Consider the following 23,667-nt stretch of genomic DNA (forward strand, 5'->3'; position numbering starts at 1 on the left):
TGTTTCTTACCCCTTTTTTGCGCCACCATGGGGGGGGGGGGGGGGGAATCTTTGCCCCCTGGATCGGCCAATGTATGTTGACTTGAAAAACACTAACACTTACATGTGGGATTGATGCAGAGGATGCATACCTCATTAATCAAATATTGCGAGCGCGTAGCCTTTTTTGTGACCCTGAACATGGTATCTATCTCGCTAAACAGACTTAAAACTCGAAAACATTGGTTTTGTCTGTTATCGTAAAAACGGGATATTTTAATTCAGCCGCATTAATTTAAGTTTTTTGGGCAGGACATATATTTCACTATAAACAGGCAATACGAGCAATGTTGCGCCCCTGGTCATAAATGAATTTGCATTAAGCCCCCTAAGTTCAAGGTCAATTTGTAGCCCTCGGTTGAATATAAACTTGGCGCCCCCATGTGAAATATAACTTTGCCCTCCCTCCCCCTCTCTGAAACATGTATTTGTCGCCATATGGTCAAAATTCAAATTAGCGCTCCCCTAGTTCGAATATCAATTTGGCGCCCCCCCCCCTCCAGTTCAAACATCAGTTCGGCGCCCCATAGTTCGAAAGTCATTTTGGCGCCATCAAATCGACGTCCAGGTCAACATCTCCCTCTTCCGTTTCCCATCTCCATTTCTTTGTTTTTTTCTTTCTCTTATCCTCATTCCCCTTCCTTCCTTTCTCTTTCTTTCTCTCTTTCTTTCCCCCTCTTCCTCTCCCCTTTTCTTCTTCTCTTCTTTTCCTCCTCTCTCTCTCTTTTTCTTCTCTTTATTTTCCCCTTTTCTTCTCTCATTTATTGTCTTCCTTTCCCCCTTTTCTTGTCTTTTTCCCCCATTTTTTCTTTCCCCCTTTTCTTCTCTTTTTCTGTCTTTTCTTTCCCTCTTTTCCTCTCTCTTTTCTCGTTTTTCTTCTCTTCCTCCCCCCTTACTCTTTTTTTTCTCTTTTCCCATCTTCCTCTCTCTTTAAATATTATTCTCTTCCTTCTTTTTTTTTCTTCTTCTTTTCCTCCTTTTCCTTACTCCGTTCTTTTCTTTTCTTTCTTTTCCCCTCTTCCTCTTTTTTTCTCTTTCCCCTTTACTTTTCCCTTTTTCTTTTCTTTCCTTTCCCCCTTTTTTTCTTTTTATCTTTTTTTCTTCTCTCCCTCCCCCTTCCTCTCTCTCTCGCTTTCTTCTCTTCTTTTCCCCTCTTCCTCTCTCTCTCTTTTCTTATCTTTCTTCCCATCTTCCTCTATTTAAATATTCTTCTCTTCCTTCCTTTTTTTTCTTCTTTTTCCTCAGTCCTTTTCCATTCTCCTTTCTTTTCTTCTCTTCCTTTTCTCTACTCTCTTTTTTTTCCTCTTCTTTCCCCTTTTCTTTTCCCATTTTCTTTGTCTTTCCTTTCCCCTTTTTCTTCTCTTTTTTTCTTCTCTTCCTTTCTCCTTCGTACTCTCTTTTCTATTCTCTTCTTTTCCCATTTTCCTCTTTCTTTTTTTATTTTCTCCCTTTTCCCCTCTCCCCCCTCTTTTTTTGAGCTGGGGGTGGGGGGGGGGGGGGCTGAGGCAGTTTCCCCTCGGCCCCCCCATGGATCCGCACCTGATAGAACCCCATGGCCTCGTATCATTTGACCTTTGGACCTCTCGATGACATTTGATATATCTGATCATAATTTTACACACACTGCGGACTATCGGACCCGCGGTCTATCGGACCCGCGGACTATCGGACCCGCGGTCTATCGGACCCGCGGTCTATCGGACCCGCTGTCTAACGGACCCGCGGTCTATCGGACCCGCGGTCTATCGGGATGTCCCCATATTATTGTACATGAATTATGAAATGCATTTTTTTTTATGCTCTCTTTATGTATGTAAATATTCAATGACTAGAAATGCATTTATAATGTTATGTGTTGTAAATATGAATTTTTTTTTTTTTTACTGATATGGAAATAAAGACATTGAATTGAAAAAAAAAAATCATTATTACTACTATTATTATTATAATAATTATTAAATCATAATAATAATTATCATTATTTTATTATTATTAGTGTTTTTTTTTTTTTTGGGGGGGGGGGTTATAACCACTTGGTCTAGCAGTAGCAGTTGGTCAAACTCTCTGATAGTCTAATACCATATGAGCTTAACCCATTAGTAACAGTTTGGTCTAACTTCCACTTGGTCTAATGTATAGGACTTGGTCAAATTCTTGCTTGGTCTCATGACCACTTGGTATAATTGCCGAATCGTCAAATAGCCAAATGGTCTATCGCCTTTTCGTCTAAATCCCAAATAAATATTTCCAGTCTGTTACAGGTTGACCAAGTGGTATTAGACCAATTATTAGACCAAATAGAAATTAGACCAAATGGAAATTAGACGGAATGGTAAATAGGCAAAATGAAAATTAGACCAAAAGGTAAACTTGTTGTAGACGAAATGGAATCAGACCATGTGTAGGATGAGGCTAAACGGCCATTAGTCAAATCGGGTTTAGACCAACTGGCATTTTACCTTTGGGGAGGCTAATATAGAGAACAGCAGCAGAGCGTGTGGAAAATTCGTTTTTTATCCACTTGGTCTAACAACAGTTGGACTAATTCTCCGTTTGTCTAATAACACATGGGCTTAACCCATTTTGTCTACTAATAATTTGGTCTAATTTGCAATTGGTCTAATATATACTTGGTCTAAATCTCATTTGGTCTTATGACCAATTCGTCTAATAGCCAAAATTGCATTTTCGTGTAATGCCCAAATGACTATTTAGTCTATACACAACAAAAAAAGTAAGTCCCCCTAAATCAAAATGCTGTAACAATCAGACCTGAATAGGGATACTTTGAGAACTTTATGGAATACACGAAAATAATGGGTACCTGACAAATCAGAAAATGTTAATATTCACAACATAAAACTGGCATTTTTAGAGAGCACCTTTTAAAAATCAATTTCAAACTGAATAATTAAAGTTCGATTTCCGAGCTGAAGTATGTTTTGTATATTGACTTCCATATTGAGCAAGATATGTAAATACAGGCAATGCAAGCGCGAGCGAAAGTTTGATATAGTGACATGAAATATTTTGTTTATTATCCAAGTCTTCCCCCCATCTTATTTTATTCACCCGTTTTCCTCCTTTCCCCTCTCTTTTCCCTCCTTTTTTCTTTCTTTCCCCCTTTTTTTTCTTTGTTTTTCTACGCCAATAGGGGGGCCAGTGCCCCTCGGGCCCCCTGGATCCGCCTATGCTACAGGGCAAATGAAATAAAATCACCACCTTCAGGCGGAACTTTTTGGCAACCCAAGTAGGCCTGATAGTTCTTTCCGGTGTCCTAAGAAATACCAGTTATATGAATCAGCGCGAACAGCACTGCCGAGCTTTTTGTTGATTTCGAACAAACCATTTCAATATCTTCAAAGAATTCGAACATTAAACAGTCTGTCCTCGGAATATAAAACGAGTCCGTTTGATAAGGTTCACTGGACACCACGTTCCAAAACTGAACAGAAATGGCTTTTCAGCACATAAAAGTTATATACACCTTCTCTATAATGCCTGTATGCAATAACCCATACAGTTTACACGCCGCTAGGGTTCCACCCGATTTCACACCACAGGCACACACACACACCCCTACCTGTGTACGCCAAGCCTATACACACACACCTTGGCGAGTGTGACACACACATGGTGTGTTGGGTGTGGCGGTAAATAATAGACGACGACAAAAGCTTCTAAGCCAATATAGTAGAAGGGTGTGTATTGTTATCTTCTTCGCTTAATCAATCGCATGAAGAATACATTATCAAAAACCGTCTTCCTAAAGTGGTACATGTGTTTACAAGAGAAGGTCTGCTGTAGATGCGTGAAAACATTTGGCAGGATACTACCACATACAACTGTTGCGTGCCACCAACTGTTGATGTAGGTAAGTTGCAATGCTGGCGCTTTTTTGCGTCCGCCAAGTGAAAGTATTAACAGGTGCATTGTATATTTGGCCTATAAGTGAAACTTCGATTGTGTTGCTCCCCGGTGTTGCTCAATTATAATATGAAACCGGAAAATAGGATGCCATAATAGAAGTGTCAGTGTAGGCGGGTCAGTATATTGTTGCTGCAGTTGTCAGAGTCTTATACCAATCATTGATGGTGGATCAATGATAACGTCAACGGTGTCGTGTTTCTTCAGGTTACATCTGGCTCCTTCAGGGTTGAAGATTCTTGTAGAATCTTGTGTTTTAGCCTTGAGGACTCCGTGATGAAATGTTTTAATATGTAAAAATATTTTAAAATATCATCACGGAGTACTCAAGGCTAGTCGCGTTCGTTTATTTCTCTTGGTAGTCCTATCTATATGCATCTAGCCTAATCATCTTGAAATGTTGACATTGTATTTTATATACCGTGTTTTAATATTGGGGGACATAAATCTAATGACGGCTGGCGTCGCTTTTGTGTAAGTCCTAGTATAGGCATAGATATTTCCACTTCATCTAGTATAGCAAGGTTGATAACTTACGTGAACTTTCATTTATTCATCTTATTCAGTCCTTATTCCTTGTACCCACATTGCATATGTACTTTGCAGGTTGGATTACATTATATTACAAAAATAATGATCGACAATTATGCATGTATGCATTTCATATTCCAAGATTTGGTTATTTCTAATAATTTAGAATTGCAGAAGATAATCTTAAAAAGTTAATAATCATAAAACATCTAAAGCAAGGATATCATACATACTTTTCAGAAAAGGCAAAAAGCTGATTTAGATTGTTCATATTCATAATATTCATAGTACTGCAATGGGAAATTTGCCATGAATTCAGACAATGTCTGATTATTTTCAAAGCTTAGGATTAAATGTATTTGTATATTATATTCATCTCAATTTCTATTATGGGACTGTCGTGATCTATTGCCTTTGAAATAAAAAATACAACACTTCACGTGACAAAAGATTGAATTCCATAAACTATATCCTATTATGATTGAAATATTACACACTGAAAGGAATCACTCGAATGAAGAAAAAGAGTTTTAAATCAGAATAAGCTTAAAGGTCCAGTTAAAATAGAAACTAGTTATTTTAAAACAACACAACGTATTGTAGAAAGAGTCTTATAGTTAAATTATTATTTTCTAGTTTGATAAAATTGTGCCAAAGGACAATTTCATTACTTTATTCATCGGTATATAATTTTATTTATTTATTCATTTTTAGAGGGTAGGGTGGGGTGTGATTTTTAATTGTTGCTCATTTTGTGTGTATTAATATTTAGGTCAGGATTGTGTTGCATTTAATATCACAGCAACTTCAATGGGACTTTAATTTTAATTGCTAATGAGCTCCGTTACCATAGTAATTGTCACACAGCAAAGCAAAGCTATCTTGACCAAAGTTTTTGTGAGTATTTTGTCTGAATATTGAATATAGGCTTAATATTTAAAACCAGGTCAGTTAAACGCGGTTGCGCTTTAAGAAGGAAAGAATGAATATGCATTCGAGTGGATTTGACCCGTTTTCAGGGATACCTTGTTCATTAGAAAATAATTTATATAACTTTATTAAATTGAAAAAAAAATTGTTAACATGCATGCATGAACAAGTGTATGGATATGTTTACTACATGTATATACATTACTAATTCTCGCAGTACAGAGTATATTTTTGGGGAGAAAATATAATTCAGAGGATTTTTTATTTATTTATATACATTGTAAAACGAAAGACAAATTCGATTATAATGTAATCCTGTCTTGGACAATCTGATTATTCTAAATTCACTCCCCCTTTTCACAACCTTCCATGATCCTGTTGAATTTCTGTCTTTTTATGGCATTTCATGTTCCACTCACTCCCTTTTCTAAATCCCTCTAACCCTCTTAATGTCTTTTGTATTTTCCTCGAATTCTTCTTAAGCTCCCTCAACCAGAAAGTTTTACATTACTGAAAACAAAGGTATTCCCTTTTTTTATCATGCGATGTTTTTCTTTTTGAGTTCTTGGTAGACTGCTTTCTGTTTTCATAGGTTATTTATAGAGGACTAACATAATTATTTTCAGTGGTAGGACTACATGGGGAATACCATTTTTTGTCCCTGACGTATATACAATTCCGAGGGCAAGAAAATGTGCCTCTTCCAACCTCCGAGACAAGAGCTAAAATTGCACCCATTTGAACATCAGGATTTTAGGTAAAATGCCGCCCTTCGAAACTTTACATGCCAATAGCTACTTCGAATCGTTCGTCGGATCTATCGTTCAATGGAGGGGGGGGGGTATCCCTTTCATTCCATTCCCTTATTTCTTCTCCTTCTCTTTTACTCTTTTGCGCCCTTTGAAAGCGGCGTTCATGGTATGTGCCTTCTTCCCCATTACAACCATTGTTGATTGGTCAATAGTATAAGCAGGCCTGAGTGTAAGAGGAAGAATCCGATTGAGCAAAATTATGTACACATGCCCATATCACCATTCCAAAAACGATTTCTCAATTTCTTCAAAGTGATTTTTTTAGAGGAGATGTTCCCCTAACTAAATTTACAAATTTACAACGTGATCTTGGTTGCTAATAACTGATCAGGGACCGTCGCGGAACCGGGGTGGAGGAAATATGTACACTTGAAAATGACCATTAAATTTATGCATGCATGTTCACACCCAGCCCCCCTTTAAATGCATCCCGTCGCCCCTGTTTATGGTCATATATTCAGTGGTACTAGAATATGATATGGTATAAGCCGACCATCATGTACAACTATTATAATACTGTAGTGGTTTTACAATAGCGGGCCATTTATCCCATGTAGAAGAGGAAATAAACCCCCACCTGATCGGTCCAGAACACAAAGCAGATGGAATTCAGACCTTGTATACACAGAATTAGAGGCCCTTTTCAAATCGCAAGGGGGAAGGGAAATGCAAATAATCATTAAAAATATCAAATTTACATGATCCCATTTCTAATTTCAACATGTTCACTCCAATGTAAGATCTCTCAAAAGGATCCAGTGTGTCTATTAGAAATGCAGGAGCGGCTTCGAGGGTCTTTTTTTATAAGAAGGGGTACGATAGCATTTAGGTGACGTCATCATTGTTCTAAATTCAGAAACGGAGATAATTAAAAGTTAAATGACATAACTAATCGTTTTTTATATCAATATTTCAATTTCTCACTCCTTTTCTCCCCCTATATCTTTACTACTTATAAACAAAATCTGGTGGAGGGGTCAGTCGTGCCGACTGTATCCCCGCCATATAAGGATGATGTCAAACATTACGACGGAATTGAATATTACAAAACAAGTCGATACTCTGAGAGAAATGCTCTGTCTTGATTTTGGTCCTTATTTAAAAAAAAAATTGTAATGTTCTTTCGAAATTTGTGTATATTGAATATGATTATTTTGATTCACTTAATTAGACTAACACAATCATATATTAAAAATATATCCCCATGTGTAAAAAAAATCATGGATTTTTCACTTAACACCAAATAGTGATTGAATTATATATTTACATAAATAATACCATTAGTCGTTAAACTTACACCTTGATTCAAACACTGGTGTAAGTGTACCATAGCCCCCTGTCAATACAGGTGGTTTAGTTTTAACACCTCTGTTTCTGCCTTCAGAGTCATGCGTGACTTGATTTTTAAACATGAAACGAGTTCAGTGTTCAAAGTTCGGTGTTTTGTGTTACTCAATACTGTTGTTGCGATTGTACGAGCCAGGACTGATTTTTTTTTTCAAATACGATTTAAATGATGTATTGATCGAAACATGGAAGAACAGAGGTATTCTGTTAATACCGCTGAAATGGGTCATCCATATTTTATATGATGAATACGATTTGTTAAATTTGAACATGTATGTATTTCATTATTTTCATATGGAAATAAATACAAACAAACAAACAAGCATAGGCTACATTTTACAGTTTGAAGGCATATCAATCACTGTTCTTATAAAGAGTTTACTTGTATTTCACTGCATGAAGTGCCTACATAATATACATATCACTCACTTGTATGCCTACCACACCTGTGTAAATATGTTAATCCAATTTGACCGATCGTTATTGATTCATTTATTAAATAATATTTCTCAATGACAACGATGTATATAGAGGCAAATAGTGTGTGACTTGCTCTATATGTACGCGTGTTCAGATTCTCTTGAGAAAACGATACATGTAAGCCTAGAATGTTAGCAGAGTTGTGTTAAAATGTGTAAAGTGTTAAAAAATGTACATTCTGGTGATGATTACATTTTCTTTTCTTTAAATGGAATAATGTGTTAGTAGAATCTTTGGAGGGTAGCGAAAACTATAATCACTCAAAAATAATCCGTATCAAATGCGGAAGCCTACCTTGTTATTTAAAGAAAATTCCAAAATTTAGCTACAGTGTTGACACATTTAACCCACGGAGGTTCAGTTTTGCAGTCTTTTTAAACTCTTGATTACTAGTAATCAGTAAAGAATATAATTGGAAAGAGAAGATTGTACTGAAAAGTGATGTAATTTCCAATACAGCACTTCGTGCCGTTCCTAAATTAAACTTGTTTTCATTGAAGCTAATCATTATCTTGATAATGTTCTGTAAACTGGTATCGGAATGAAAACATTTCAGGTTATCAATATTATGCACAGAGATTCATGTTTAATAATGTCTATGAATTTATGTTCCAGTGTCTATCATAAAAATACATTTCTTTTGGGGGATTATTGAACTTATAAAAAGGAAATAATTGACGCCAAAGTTAGGAATAAAAATTGATTAATTTAAACCTTAGATACATGTAATTATATACATGTACAATTTACCTGTCTATGAAATGCCATTTGACACAACTCAAGCTATATCATTTATGATTGTTCTGTTATTCAAGGTCATCTATTTTGATTTTCCCCGTTTACGTTATTTTATGTTTGTTTCTATTGTACAATTTACCAATGTCGTATCCATTATTGAAAGGAAAGACTTGAACACCCCTTGCACTAAAATTGCTACACCTGTGGGCAATATTAACTGATTTGTATTTTTATTTTAATTGGTGTTGATTCCAATCGATTTTTTCTTCAAATAGATCAGTATGTCACTATTTCATGATACTGAAAATGTTGAAAATGAATGAAATATTTGGTATATAAGAAACATCCCCCTCCTTCAAACATAATTTAATCCCAAAATGTTCACATGCAAAAAGCTTAGAAATAATAAGTTTACATGCTATGTGGTAGAAAGTGTTAGTTACACTATAGAAACCAACGTCATGAGCACGTTTTCAATCAACGTAATCTTTTTCATTTTACAGATATTAAATGGGTGAATACTAAACGGTGAAAGGACTTAAATTCCCAACTGCAGTGATCGATTTGGATTCAACACACAACACTACTCCTCACCAGTTTTGCATGCACTACTACGTGTGATCTCTCACCAATCGTTACCTAGCAACAGAACGCTCCCATCATCCATAGACACAATGAGGGGTCGTCATAGCAACCAGACTACGAATAACTGGCTTATCCCCTGTTTCTTTCTATTCGATTGTATTCTACTGGCAGCCCTAGTGGTATTATGGTGAGCGCTTTATGATATTAATTTGTATGCAATTCGTTGGCTCGTTGGCCCTGCATAACTGCATTACAAACAAATCTAGAGGGTGTTCTCTCCCCATTCCATCCTCCCCTCTCTGTCCGATCCTTAAAAAAAAAAAATCCGTTTAGATTATTTCCACGATGCCATTTTTGGTTATGAAGAAAACAGATCTATTTTGGTCTGATGAACAAAAAAACAAAACATAGCGTTTCATAATTTCAAATTATTTTCAAAACATAGTAATTTGATTTTCCAACGAGAATGAAAAAAAATGGCCCTGAAGTTGAACTCTGAACAACAACAAAACATTAACAGATTAAGTAGTTTGGTTGATACCTGCTACTGACCGATCAAGGCAAATAGGTTAGTTCGAATGGAATATCGTCGTTCCGTTTGGAGTCGGTTTTGTAAGTGTGAATAAAGCGTTAGAAAAGGATATCCACCCCAATCCCGGGATCATCTTGTTTAATTCCATCATGATTTCGTTTTGTTCAAAATATAGGTATTTCATGCAATGGCAGACGGCGACATTCACATTACACGATGCCACGATACCGTGTATCGATATCGCCTACTACAGCTATCCCGAGAAGGTCGATATCATACCCGAAACTATCGTTTTTGTCCTCGTATTCGTTCTCCCGCCAATTGTGGTAAGTTTGATTGTTTAAATTGATTTGATTATTTGACTGGTTAATCGATTGGTTAATAGCCTAGATTTATTTAAATGATTTGAAAACTTGGACCGAGCCCCCATTGCTCAGTGTCCCGGAAAACAACCAAAGTTGCCAACTTTATCTGTTTGATGCTTTTTACCCTTATAAAGATAAGTAACTCCACTTAATTAATTTCTCAAGATATAGGTATTTTGATTGGTAAATTATAATCTATATTGAGATGTTGATGAAACAATTATGAAACTAGAATTATACAATCACAATTATACATGTATACTAACAAACTTACCGTCTAATAATAACATACATAAACTGTGAATCATTCAAACAATATTTAATTAAAGCAATGGATTATCTGTGCTACTACTATTATGTATAACTTCGAAATGTCAACCAGGATAAACAACTTGAACTAGATAAGGCTAACTTATAATGTTACTGTTATGTACTCCTAATTAATCTACAGTAATTAGTAATTAAGACACATAAATAAGCACACGTCTGATACTCTTGGTATATGATTCCAAAGCAAGTTTATTCCGCATTGCGCCTGCGCAGCTACAATTGTGAGTCATGGTATGACATCATGTATGACATCATTATCAATATATAACAGTTACATTACAGTTTTCACATTTATTAGTTCGCCATATTTTAAAATATCATAATTGCACTTGTTAACATAATGGAAATATCTCTCATAACAAGATTCTATGAATATGAATAACTATATAATACGTTACAAACACTCTTTTTGTTGTGGCAGTTATTGTATTTGCTGTTATGCAGAACGCAAGCGATACGTCTGATGTGGCATAGACTACGAATTGTAGATGCTTTTTTTTTAATTCGTAGTCTTTGCCACATCAGACATATCGCTTGCGTTCTGCATAACAGCAAATACAATAACTGCAGCCTCCGCTTAGATTATAGGCTAGACTTGGCGTATTTATTTGTTTTGCCAATGGCATGATGGCAGGGATCGTCTAAGAAATTCACCATCAATATGTCAATCATAATTAGTTATAAAAATGAATGTATTTTCTGAGAAGCCTTGCTGGATCGTGATGCGAGAATTTGTCTAAAAATGTACCACCTATTGGTCATTTATAATTCTGTTTATTAAAATGTACGTATATTTATAGAACCTGGCTGGATCATGATACGAGGGGCCATCTAAAATTTCACCCACACTATTTTTTTTTTTAAAGATGTTTTATTGTTTTTCTCTCAAATCAAATTTCATATACAATGCAGTTTACAAAGTAATAATTGTAAATAATAATTCGAACAAAATAATCTCTTAATCTCTTCTATTGTAACAATATATCGATATTCATGTGAAGAATCGTCATGTGAATTTACCAACCAATTACTATAACTGGTGTAATATTTAACAATACAGAACGCAGGATTTTGTGTTAGGAATCGTCTAATAAATCTATCACAATTGTTCTTTCTTATTTTGATGAATGAACAAGATGACAAGCTTTTATGGATCATCATGTGCGGGATCATCTAAGAAATTTGCCAATTAAATTGTCATTTTAGTAAAAACACTGCATGAACAAGATTGAAATGTTCGCTGGATAATGGTGTGTGGTATTTTTGTCATGGAGATTTACCAACAAATTATTTTCATTCACATGTACGAAGACGATAAGAAGCTTTTATGGATTTTCATGCGAGGGATCGTCTGATAAATTCAAAACTGTCGCTTGTATTTAATGATATATAAAGAGACGAGATACTGGATGACGTGAGTAATGGGATAGGCATCTCCCAGATGTCATTCATATTCTAGCATATAATGATGTGAGTGATCTACAAGATACTCATCAAGCAATATTTATTAAGCTTACTCTATTATAAATTCCATAGCGATATTACCAAATTGAACAAGAGAAAGATCAATGTTTTTTGTATTGCCATTGTCTGTCTAATTAAACATTGTCCTTGGATGTAGAAATGAACTGAATTCCACCAACAGTAGCCCTACTCCTTCGACAATTATGAATCAAATCTCAGTCTCACTCCCCCTCTTTTTATCGCTCTCTCTCCCCCTCTCTCTTTTTTCTCTCTCGCTCTCCATATCACCCCCTTTCTCACCCCTCTCCCTCGCACTCTTTCTTTTTCTCTCTCTTTAACTATCCATATTCTCTAATAATTCTCACTTCGCCCCGCTCTCCTCTTATTTCTCCTCTCCTCACTATCTCTCTTTTCTCTATTATGTTCTATCACTCTTTTCTCTATCTCTCCCCCTCGCTCTCTCCCTCTGTCTTGTTGTCTCTATTTCTAATACTCTCTCTCCCCCTCTCTCTTTCTCTCCCTCCTCTTTGTAGGTGTTATTCGGTGAGGCAGCGGTGGGTTTATACAACCTTCAAGGCGGTAAGAAGCAACTCTTCATGGAAAAATCGGTCTCGACTTTTGGCATGAAGCTCCACGCTCTCCTTAGGAGAACTGTCCGTTTTACAGGTAAGGCATAAGAGGGGGTGGGTGGTATTGGTATTGTCGAAAGGGATGCTAGAATAATTCATAAAGCTTGTCAGCACCTACAAGTTGTTATTCTCTCACCAAAGTAACAATCAGAGGCCAGTACGTGATTCCACGGAAAGAGTTTAACTCATCACTGAAAGATTTTAAAATTGAGATTTAAAAATCAATCTACCGTATAGGATTAAAATTAAATCCATCAACCACAACCGATGTGAATTTTACTTGAAATCACTGTGGTGATCAACAATTTTTTTCTGTCTCGAAATATGCCGAAATCGGTGGAAATGTTTACACTTTAGAGGTGATTGTTTAAGGATTGATATGTTTCACTCTTTTTAGAATGACTACAGTCATCAATCAGGGATACTGAAAGTATTTGCATAAACTACGAACTCTGAATTCACTCTAAATTCAACCATTTTTTATCCAGGTATCTTCTTGCTTGGTGCGTTCATCACCTGGATTCTTACTCGTGCGGGTCAGCTCATCCTGAGCCACCCTGCTCCGGATTTCTTCACCCGATCAAGCTGCACACCGTGTTCGGACCCCACGGCTCTGACATTCACACTCAGTGAATGCCCCGCACCAGTGGATGCCTTCAGGTATATGGTGTGGGTGGGTGTATGTGCGCGCGTGTGAGTTATGGACGAGTTGGTGAGTTAGCGTGTGTGTGTGTGTGAGGATGTGAAGGGGTGTATGTATATGGAGGTGATGTGTGTACGCGTGTGTGGGTTTGTGGAAGGGTACGTGGTTGAGGGTGGGTGTGTGGGTGAGTGAAGGAAGGTGTGCATAAATGCGGCGTTGTGTGTTTGTGTAGTGGTGGTGAGAGTGAGAGTGTTGGTAGAGGTGGTGGTGGTGATGATGACGATGGTTATGATTATGGTCGTGGTGAAAGTGCTAATGATGGTGATGAAATGGACGTACTAGAGATCCATGGTGATGATAAAGATGGTTTCTTTGTGGTGATATTGAATACGGTGGTAGTGATGATGATATTGATGATGATGGTGATTTTGTTCTGGGAGATGAGGAATCGGTGGAGGTCAGGGGCGACACCGACGGGCTTTTTTATAGGGGCAAGATGACCTAAAATTGACATTTTTCCTTAATTGACTTATTGGGTCTCACATAGTCCAGGCCTCTTTTTAATTTTTTTTACATGTTTGCTAGCCTTTGTTGTCCTTTCTTCATGACTTTTTTTTTCTGTTTTTCCCCCTCTCCTTTAACAACTTTGAAAATCATATTAATGGTGGTGATGCTGAAGTTGATGATTTTGATACCGATGGAAGTTATGATGATAATCGTTACGGTGTTACAGCTGATGTGGTTTTCATTCCCATCAGCATCATTTATTAGGCAACTAGATATTCTCCAAATATCCCACAAGTATATACAGGTTGCAAATAGGTTAGCATATCAATTGTTACAGCATTATGTAATATAATCAAATTATCATTATAGATAACAATTATATGTATGTTTTTCTTTTATTGCAGGCAATCTTTCCCGTCCCTCTATGCTTCACTCAGCACCTATGCCTCAATCTATGTTGCTGTGAGTATCATTTATTCATCCTCTGTTTCTCTCTTCAATAAATTCCCCAAAAGTAATATTATATTTGAACTGAATATTATTATTTTTATATTACTTTGTTTTATTTACCTTTAAAATATTTTGTGGCCATTTATGGAAAAGTAATAATAAATTATGTTTAGTAAATGTTTTGTTTTTCCTTTTTTTTTCTTGATAAACCCGTGTCCCCCCTTTTTTTGCTCTTTAGATTTTCTTAGAGGAAAATTTCGTTTTTGTACTAGTGGTAACTGTAATATGTTTACTTGTCACATTTCGTGGGTGGGAAATATCGACCTATTCTACTTCCAAGATCGAAATTTTTGTCGACAAGAACCCAATTTGTGACGAGGTGAACCTCCCTCCCCCAAAATTTTGACTGCTATTATTCATCATAGTATCGTGCAATAACATACTCATTACAGTAATTCATTCATATCCACTATCTTTCAATAAAAATAACAAAGGGCTTGCAAAGTTATATAATTTAACCTACACTGTAAAAAACCCCGTGATTTTACAGAAAAAAGAAGATTTTGCAGAAAGCAATAACAGAATCATTCTGTAAATTCATAAAACAGGAATTTTTCTGCAATTTAACAGAACAGGCCTGTTTAAAAAGGGAAAAAGGGTGTTTTATTTAGGGAAATTTGTAAGCTTCCATACACCAAATACCAATTTCCTGTAAGATTACGCAATCTGGTAAGATTACAGGTGTTCTCGAGACTCTGTTGCAGGAACTTCTTTTATTTTAAGGATACATTTTCTAACAGTGTAGAGAGGAGACTGCAAGAAACAAAGAAGAGCTTTGTACCTAACAGGCTTCACCACATCCCAACCTCTGTGATTATCATGCAGGTTTTTTTTAGCACAGTGCTATCATATTATAATTGTAATTGTACCCTAATTAATCCACTCATTAAACAGGTATACGTCACAAATTTGATGAAGCTGAACTCGGCCCACACCCTTCGCCCTTTCGCTGGTCTCTGTTTCATCGCCGTACCGTACTTACTGGGAATGCAGCAGATCGCAGCGCACAGAGCACATTGGAGTGACGTCATTGGAGGATGGATCCTAGGGGCCGTCGTGGCTTTCTATCTGGTAGGTGCATGGTGTTTGATTTGACCCTTGACCCTTGACCAGGCCTGACCTGACTTGATTTAATTTGACCTGTCAAGCGCACTATACTGCACTCAAGAAACCAACCGTCCGTCAATATCATAGCCTGAAAACGGATTCCGAAAATGATTATGAAACTTTCAGTTTTAGATCTTGAATACTAGATAACGTTACGTCATGAATGGGAGATTTGTAGTATTTTACAGAGGAAGGCAGATGGACTACGATTAAAAAATAGCTAAATACAAAATGCAATGAACTAATTTAGGAAGAAAAAATGATAGGGCACTGAAAAGGAATAGCCTTTGAAAGAGGGAGGGAGAAGGTATAAGCATGGAAAATAAAAAAATCAGCTGCCAGTGGTAGCTCCATAGGCCTACCTTTATCTCAACTTAGATCATCTCATCATTTTTTAAATTTTAATCATATCTATGTGGTAGCAACAACTATCTCATATTGCCTTCGACTTTCATTTAATGAAAATGACAAACTTTTGAGACAGAATTAAATTCAAAGCCCGAATCAAAGCTAGATCAATTGCTGTCATATAGGTGGATCATAGTTATTTAAATAAGGATTGTATCTCTGTTTATCTTTGAAAGATCTACGGAGTCCTCGATGCCTTCCTCGGCCCTCTCATGTCCACCACGAGCCCGGGGTTGGACAGTGACGTCGACGCTAACGAGGATTACGTCATCGAACACGACCACGCCCTTCGAAACGGCACCACCCTTGACAAGCCTATGCAGATGAACGGCCTGCGACACAGCCAGCGGGAACGTGACGGGTACATGGATCGAGGAATGGAGGTAAATGGAAGCTTGTATGGCCCTAGGGATGCTAACGCTATCAGTGGCAAACGGGTTCCTGACGGGAAAAGCAGGGGTGTAGATCATTACGTTTACTAACAAAAACATTGAGCATAAAACCATCTTGCTTTACTGTCCTAATTCTGGCATAGAGGGCGCCGAGTTTCACTCGCTTCGGACAAGCATTCAGATATTGGAACTTGACACTCCCCCTTTTCTGCTTATTAAAAAAAAATGATTAGCACATTGGAATATTTAAATTAAAAAAGATCCTCTTTGATTCATTAAATGATTTCCACACCTGAACGCTCAAAGTCGAATATAATTTTAAAGTAACAGTGTTTCTTTTTATATACAGAATGACCAAATCTGAATTCTCGATTCTCACTTTGCATATAGCATTGTATTTTGTTGAATGTTGTCGAGTTTGTAATTTTAATGTATTCAACCAAGGAATGGTCCAATGTTTTTCCTCAGTGTTTCTTATTCAAGAAATTGAATCTGTCCGATGTGTATTAGAAGCCGGTCGCAATAATATTGTTTTCTAGGAACACTTTTCATGCAATGGAAAATGTTTATAATCTCATGGTAACACAAATAGAAATGTCTTTAATTATTATATATCATCATGTTTTCAAAAATCTAACTACACATCATCATCGGAAAAATGGTGTATATACTACTAAATGAATGCTATATAATTCTCATATCAAAATAATTTATTAATAATTTATTTTTGATTCATATTGTGCAATTTCTAATTCTTTAAAACAAAATGACAAAAGTTCGCTTTATCAACGAGAAAACGAAAATTTGTCAAAAGAGCTTCCAAATCGGTTTATTCACATTATTTTCCTTGCTTCATATCCAAAAAAAGGGAAATGAGTAATTAATGAAAACAGTACTTTATTTTGCAAGAGAATGACAATATATATATTTTCATTGATTGAATAATTCCAAATATTGTTTCTTTATTGTTAACTGAAAATTCTTGTTTTTATTAGAATGAATCATAAACAAAATGTGATGAAGAAGCTATGATCCCGTCTATTTGTTATATATATTGGGGAAAGGACTTGTTTGTTTGTTTTCATTTCCATATAAAAAGCATAAATAAAATACATGAAAATCAAGAAAACATTTACGATGGAGGATAGCCCATTTCAGTGATATTTACTATCAATGTTCTTCCATGGGGTCCTAATTAAAAAACACTGATTTCGTTCAATAACTAAACATGTATTCGACCAAAATACCTTCTTAAATGAATAAATTACTGTTTACCCTATATTTTATCGTGATATATTGTTAAAAATTGGTGTCTTCCGAAATGTTCCATTAATGTTTTTATATTATCTGCTATGGGTTGTCTGGAAATATTAACTGCGGTCGACATGGTCGATCTTATGTCTTCTTTGTTATTGTCTTTTAATATCTTTGCTGTATGCTTCTAAATTGCTTTTGTGTGATCATTTCTGCCCTGTAAAATTCTTCAATTGGGAGTGGTGACTTAAAGATGTTCGTAAAGTAACTCAAAACATAAGTACGAATGGCAAGCTTGTGATGTGTCTACGGCATCAATTTAAATCACATCATGTAAAAGTTGACGAATGGTTCGTTCAAGAAACTTACGTTTAATTCAAAATTTAGTGTATTTGTTTTTTATATTTGTTCAATTAGTACTTGACTTTCTTGAACATCTCATACGCTTGGATTCGGGACTTACGCTTAATGCAGAAAATAATATGCCCTAACAACTTACATACTCTCTTTAATAAAAGCCCTGAGGTCATTAATTTTGTGGTACTTCATATTCCAGTCGGTCGTTAATTTATTCATAAATTTATGTACAGCTTTAATGAAACCGCCCCATGGTTAGATAATGCACTTGTCAATATATTTTGTATATGATTTTTTTTCATTTAATTATCTCTGTTGCATGACTGTAAATTTTCTTTCTTTTGTAAAACACCCTTTACTTTTTCTTTTCCTTGCTAATTGTATACACGCTTAAAATGATTGGCAAAAATAACCAATTGTGTTGCTGAATTGTGCCCGACTCCCAAAACTGTCCAAATAAATCAAATCATTGGTTCGAATCTACCTTATTTTCATTAATTTTGAGCATTATTTTTGGATGGATACAATTTATATTTACGAACAGATTGGTTATTTGAAACATTCCTTTTTAAAAGTGTGTTGTTTATGTTTCAAAATGTTTATATCGCAAATATTATATATTTTTATATCACTGCAAAAGATTGAAAGATCTCAAACACAAAGAAATAATTTTGATTTATTTTTAGCATAATGATAGTCCAAGGAAGGCTAATGCGAAATTTTGGATGCAATGTAGCTATAACACTTCCATAGATTATTATATCAGTTTGTATATCTTGTTGCTTATGAATATTTCTGTTTGTACCTAACTGCTTCCATTGTGATTAAATCAGCTGAATTCAGGTAAAATTTGACGTGTCATTTTCTACCTTTTGGTGGTGTTCTTTGATTTATTTCATTTAATTTGTCGGGTCTATAATATTCTGTAATTTTCTACAGTTTGCAGTTTGCATGATTTGATTTGTGTCTATCAAGCTACTTTAGTAACTGTTGTTATTCATATTCCATTCTAAATCGTCTATCGAACACATTAATTTGTATTGATATTATCTAAAGATGGAGGTTTTTGTTATATAAATCTAATAATCTACCTTCAAAAGTTGAAACTGCTTTTTTTAACTTTGAAAATACAAGAAGAAGAAGAAAATAAGCCTTTATGATTGTAGCTTCGATATAAACCAACACGTGACTTTTATCGCATAGGCTAAATCTCGATGAAAATATTATTTGAATATAAGGTTGTTGGTTTACTACTCTACGAGGTCTATATGGAAATCGGCATAATGAATTGATGGTCTTCATGTAAGGGTGTGTGTGTGTGTGTGTGTGTGGGAGGGGGGGGTGGGGTGAGAGTAGGTGATTAAAATGATTTGCTAGTGTGTGCTGGGGAATGTGCTTGTGTGTGGAATTATTTGAGTGGTAGAAGAGCACAGAACGCAGGCCTATTTAAAAAAAGAATCTACGAAACAAAAGATGAATGTGGTCGAGGTAAAATGGAAACTGTTCACTGATATAGGTTGAGTGTACATATTCGTACATTCATTCACGAGCTTACATGATTGTCAATGATCGCCTTTAAAAAGGTACTTTTCATTCAACAATATTATAGGTCAAATGATCATACCTACCTTTAATTTAAGATGTTGAGTAAACGAAAACGATCTGCGGTATCCAGACCTGTTGGACGGTGACTGTGATCACTAATTTCATATCTAACGCTGATAACACCTTGATCAATCACTAACTCTATACTGGTTTGTTTTATTCATTTCTTTCCATGCACCCCATTCTAACATCAGCATCTACAGTAACCGGGGCAACGGGGAGGACTTCTTCTAACCAATCACAATCCTCCTACCACATACCCCGACCGCTCACGAAAAAGGGCGTCTACTCGTACCTCTACGACGGTCGTAGGGGGCGTCCCGTTTTCAAACCCTTACGGACGCCACCGTCGCCGCCGCCCGTAATTCCACGAACCCGAAACGCCCACCCTGATCGGCCCATACAAGTCGTCAATACTGTGAACAGGACTGCTAATTCGGAATACTTCTGAAACATATCGTCATAATAAAGACTTTTCGACATCTTTAACGGAAATATACCTCACTGGAAAATACATAATTATTTCACTGAGAGACCTGCAGACCTGGGCCTGCAGAATGATTGTTAAACTTCTGCACAATATCTGCGACTTTTAAGCCACTTTTCTATTTGGAAATTTAAGCAAAATACACTTCTGTGGAATGTGGGCGATCGGCTTTTTTATGCAGTGTTACTGTGTGAGCTTTCATCGTCATCTTGTCACCTTTTTATATATCAATTTATTTTCCATGTTATCAATACTAATACTTTTCATTCGCCGTGGGATTCAATATTATTGTGCTATAGGCCCTATAAGTGGGTGAACGTGAACTGTTTATCATTTTCGGTCTTTATTATATATTACTCTTTAAATGTATTTTATATTAAAAAGATTTAATGATGGTAAGTGCCAACTTATAGTTTCCTATATTAGCCTATGATATAATCTGCCAATAATCTATAAGTAAGATGAAATATTTGGATTTTATAAAATGAGATCAGTTTATTTTACTATTGAAGACATTTGCAAACAGACTCTCCAAAATTATAATGAGTCTATATTGTAATTGAACGGATTAATTTATGTGCATCCTTGGGGACCTTATACTAGTATTTCATAATGCAAAAAAAAAAAAAAAACATTAACGGGAATAGATATTTGTCCGTATGCTTAAACATATACATTCTCTTTTTTTCCAGCATTTAATTCATATAAAATACATGCTCTCTTGCTACGTACTCTCGTGATTTCACCGTAAGAATACGGTTAAACAGCATTGGATCACACCAATTATTTTACATCGGTGTAAGTTCAACAGTGTTATCTCAACACCTTTGGTGATAACTTTTCAACGCTTTGGTGTTATATTCAATCTCTATAGGGTGTATATTTTAACATCTCAATGTGTGGTCCTCTCGGGACAACTTGTGTGTAAATCTTAACATCTTATTTCATTGTATAATGAGATCTTAAACCGTAAGTTTTGATAACACTTTATATCTTACTTCCCCAGAGTCACCGCTGAGACGCCCTCAACGCAGTTACGCTCAAGAGTACATGGATCAGTACAACCTTTGAAGCTAAAAATAGCGATTATAATTATAAAACATTATCTAGTCCCCTTCTCTTTTCTGAAATGCATGAATAAATCAAAATGCGAAAAAGTTCAATCTTCATGAATTAGAGTAAATCAATTATTTCATATAAAGTCGAACTGTATTTTCAGTAAATTTGATGTCATTTCATGATCACTCTTCTGGTGATCATTGAGATAACTCCCACACGAGTAAACAAAAAAAAAAAATCACATTTCACTCATAGTTTACTCTAATTACACCCCTTAGAGAGAGAAAAACTATATATCTATCTATCTATCCTGGCAAAGGGTTATTTTAAGAGGCAGTTACTTAAGGCAATGCAAAACTAAAATTGGATATTACATAATCGAATAGCTTGTAACATGAGGACCATAAGTTATTTAGATTAGATATCCCGTTGATCAATAATTATCATTAAGAAAACAAAAATAGGATTTAAGATCCATTATAGGTTATTAGAAGGTTCAATTTGGTGTATGTCTATGGTGTATCAACATGAAGACATATATATTCGTTCATCTATTAATGATAATGCTTACCTTTTGGCCAAATATTATAATTTCATGTATTTGTTTTTTTTCAACAACGGTTGTGCTTGACCTACACGTAAATCAATTCCAGCACAGTTGGTAAAAATATAAACGTGTAAACGGCGGTGTCTTAACGTAGTAACAATGTTTTATATAACAAAAAGATGTCTTTCAAATGAAACAAGTGGAATCTAGATTCATATTAATTTATCGATATATAAAACAAATCGATATAAAAAATATTCGCCAAGAATGTAGGCTACGTCTAATATTAAATGTCCGGAAGTTGGTGGTTCATTGTTAAGACTTGTATTGTGTTTCATAATAGCAAATACTATATTTCCAAGTGCTTTCAACTAACTCCATTTCTATGAAAAACAAACACATTGTTAGCTTATGTGAGTAAGATTGTATATTTATCAACCAATTTCAAATGCACGGGATGTATTCTCGTCGATAGTGTATGAAAGGTAAATGCTTATTAATACAATTCATGTAAAGTATATGTATGGATTAAAAACTGTGTTACGTATATTCATAAGTGACCCGGAAGTGACCTTATAATCGTAAAACCATATTTTGTGAATGATTCTGTTTTAGAACCAGTGCTGAGGTTTATTTTTTTAAATCAAAGTAGGCCTACAAGCCATTGCCAATTTGCTGCCACAGCTTTTGTAATGATATTGACTGAACGCTCGGTATCAATTGAGAATTATTTTTATATAAGCTAATATTTTTGTGTCCAATCAAAGATTTACAATAAATTTAATCATATAATCATCAAATAATGTTAAAGTAAAAACATAAATACATCTAAACATGCTGTATGTGCAAGTGTGAGCACTGGCATGACTGGTGTAAAGGATAACAAGTTTGTGGAGCTAATGTTTTGAATTTGCTCATTAAACTGTTAGAAATTGTACACTGCATCAAGAAATAGGCCTACATCAGTGTCTACATACTGTACATGTAGCTATATTATAAAGGAAACCCATTTTAACCCATCTTAAAGTTGATATCACTTAAACGGCACTTTAAGTCACATACGGGTGTTTAGAATAAAATTTAAATATTAGCTTATATCTTGCATCATTATCCCGACATATTAGGGTAAATATGGATGCACTAAAATGAGATTTATAGGTTTATATTAGTGAATTTGTATGGCGTGGAAAAAGTGGGACAAGGCGGGGTGGGGGTGGGGGCTACCCAGCCAGGGAAACTTGATATTATGAGATAGAGGAGCAAGAGATTAGTATCAATTATTATACGCTCTCAGAATTTTTTAAAACCAAATCCAGAGTTGGTTAAGTTATCAACCAACCAACGGTTGATAAAAAAAAAATCCCAATACATTTTGCATACAGCTTTGTTTACAACCGTTTATATGTTCATACTTGTAGGTTGATTAAACCTTTCTGAGAATGTAAGTATGCCTGCATTTATTCCATTTTGAAAATGTGAAAACGTAGCTTTTGTACTTTTTGTAATGTTCTTGTACAAATTGATTTGTTGTGATATTCGTATTATCAGTGGTGCATTTGTAATTTTGTTGAGACTTCATTAGTACATACAATAATATTTTGTACAGTTAATGGTTTAAAATACCGATCTTTTTAAATTGATAACATAAAAATAAATCATTTTGCCAAATACCGCAAATATATCATCACAATTGTTAAATCAATTTGATGCTTCAAAAAGAAACATCTCCGTTATAACAGAGGTAATAGAATATATTAGTGTGCTTGACGATAGTGGTACGTACAAATACCCATACTACATTCAAGAAAGAACTATGTTATCAGAAAAATATAAGAGGAAATATCAGAGGAATATCATGTCCATGATATTCCACTCAATGTGATATGTTTTCCCATTTAATGTTTCTCAAATTATATTTTGTTTGTGTTCATATTGGTGGGATAGATATATTAGCATTTGTATGTTAAGTGGGATATATATTTTTATCTCAGTCTTTCAGTTATCAATAGCCATGGTGATTTATCATATAAATTAAGAATGAAATTAAACCACATTATGTAAAAAGTAAAGTCAATGTGTTGT

At 35.2% G+C, this 23,667-nt stretch overlaps 1 protein-coding gene across 6 annotated transcripts; it reads left to right on the forward strand.

Annotated features, from left to right (window-relative positions):
• The first annotated feature begins 3,507 nt into the window (after window positions 1-3,507).
• On the forward strand, window positions 3,508-23,659 carry LOC129271207 (phospholipid phosphatase-related protein type 5-like). Of its 6 annotated transcripts, none has more exons than XM_054908585.2 (9): window positions 3,508-3,913; window positions 9,308-9,576; window positions 10,097-10,247; window positions 12,614-12,746; window positions 13,198-13,369; window positions 14,264-14,321; window positions 15,264-15,440; window positions 16,061-16,267; window positions 20,986-23,659. In XM_054908585.2, the coding sequence occupies exons 2-9, from the start codon at window positions 9,479-9,481 to the stop codon at window positions 20,995-20,997; spliced, it is 1,008 nt and encodes a 335-aa protein (XP_054764560.2). In that variant the 5' UTR covers window positions 3,508-3,913; window positions 9,308-9,478; the 3' UTR covers window positions 20,998-23,659. The 6 variants fall into 6 exon arrangements, with proteins under 6 accessions (XP_054764560.2, XP_054764558.2, XP_054764561.2 ...); XM_054908586.2 differs by having other exon boundaries at window positions 3,646-3,913; window positions 19,687-23,659; XM_064106375.1 differs by having other exon boundaries at window positions 3,709-3,909.
• The last annotated feature ends 8 nt before the right edge of the window (window positions 23,660-23,667 follow it).

Source organism: Lytechinus pictus, chromosome 11 (assembly GCF_037042905.1).
Source record: "Lytechinus pictus isolate F3 Inbred chromosome 11, Lp3.0, whole genome shotgun sequence".
NCBI lineage: Eukaryota > Metazoa > Echinodermata > Echinoidea > Temnopleuroida > Toxopneustidae > Lytechinus > Lytechinus pictus.

Excerpts from the sequence above, each read along its gene's own strand:
- LOC129271207 (XM_054908583.2), top strand. The coding sequence starts at position 9,479 with ATGAGGGGTCGTCATAGCAACCAGACTACGAATAACTGGCTTATCCCC. Across the intron at positions 9,577-10,096 it reads GCAGCCCTAGTGGTATTATG|GTATTTCATGCAATGGCAGA; the intron begins GTGAGCGCTTTA and ends TTCAAAATATAG. Across the intron at positions 12,747-13,197 it reads GAGAACTGTCCGTTTTACAG|GTATCTTCTTGCTTGGTGCG; the intron begins GTAAGGCATAAG and ends TTTTTTATCCAG.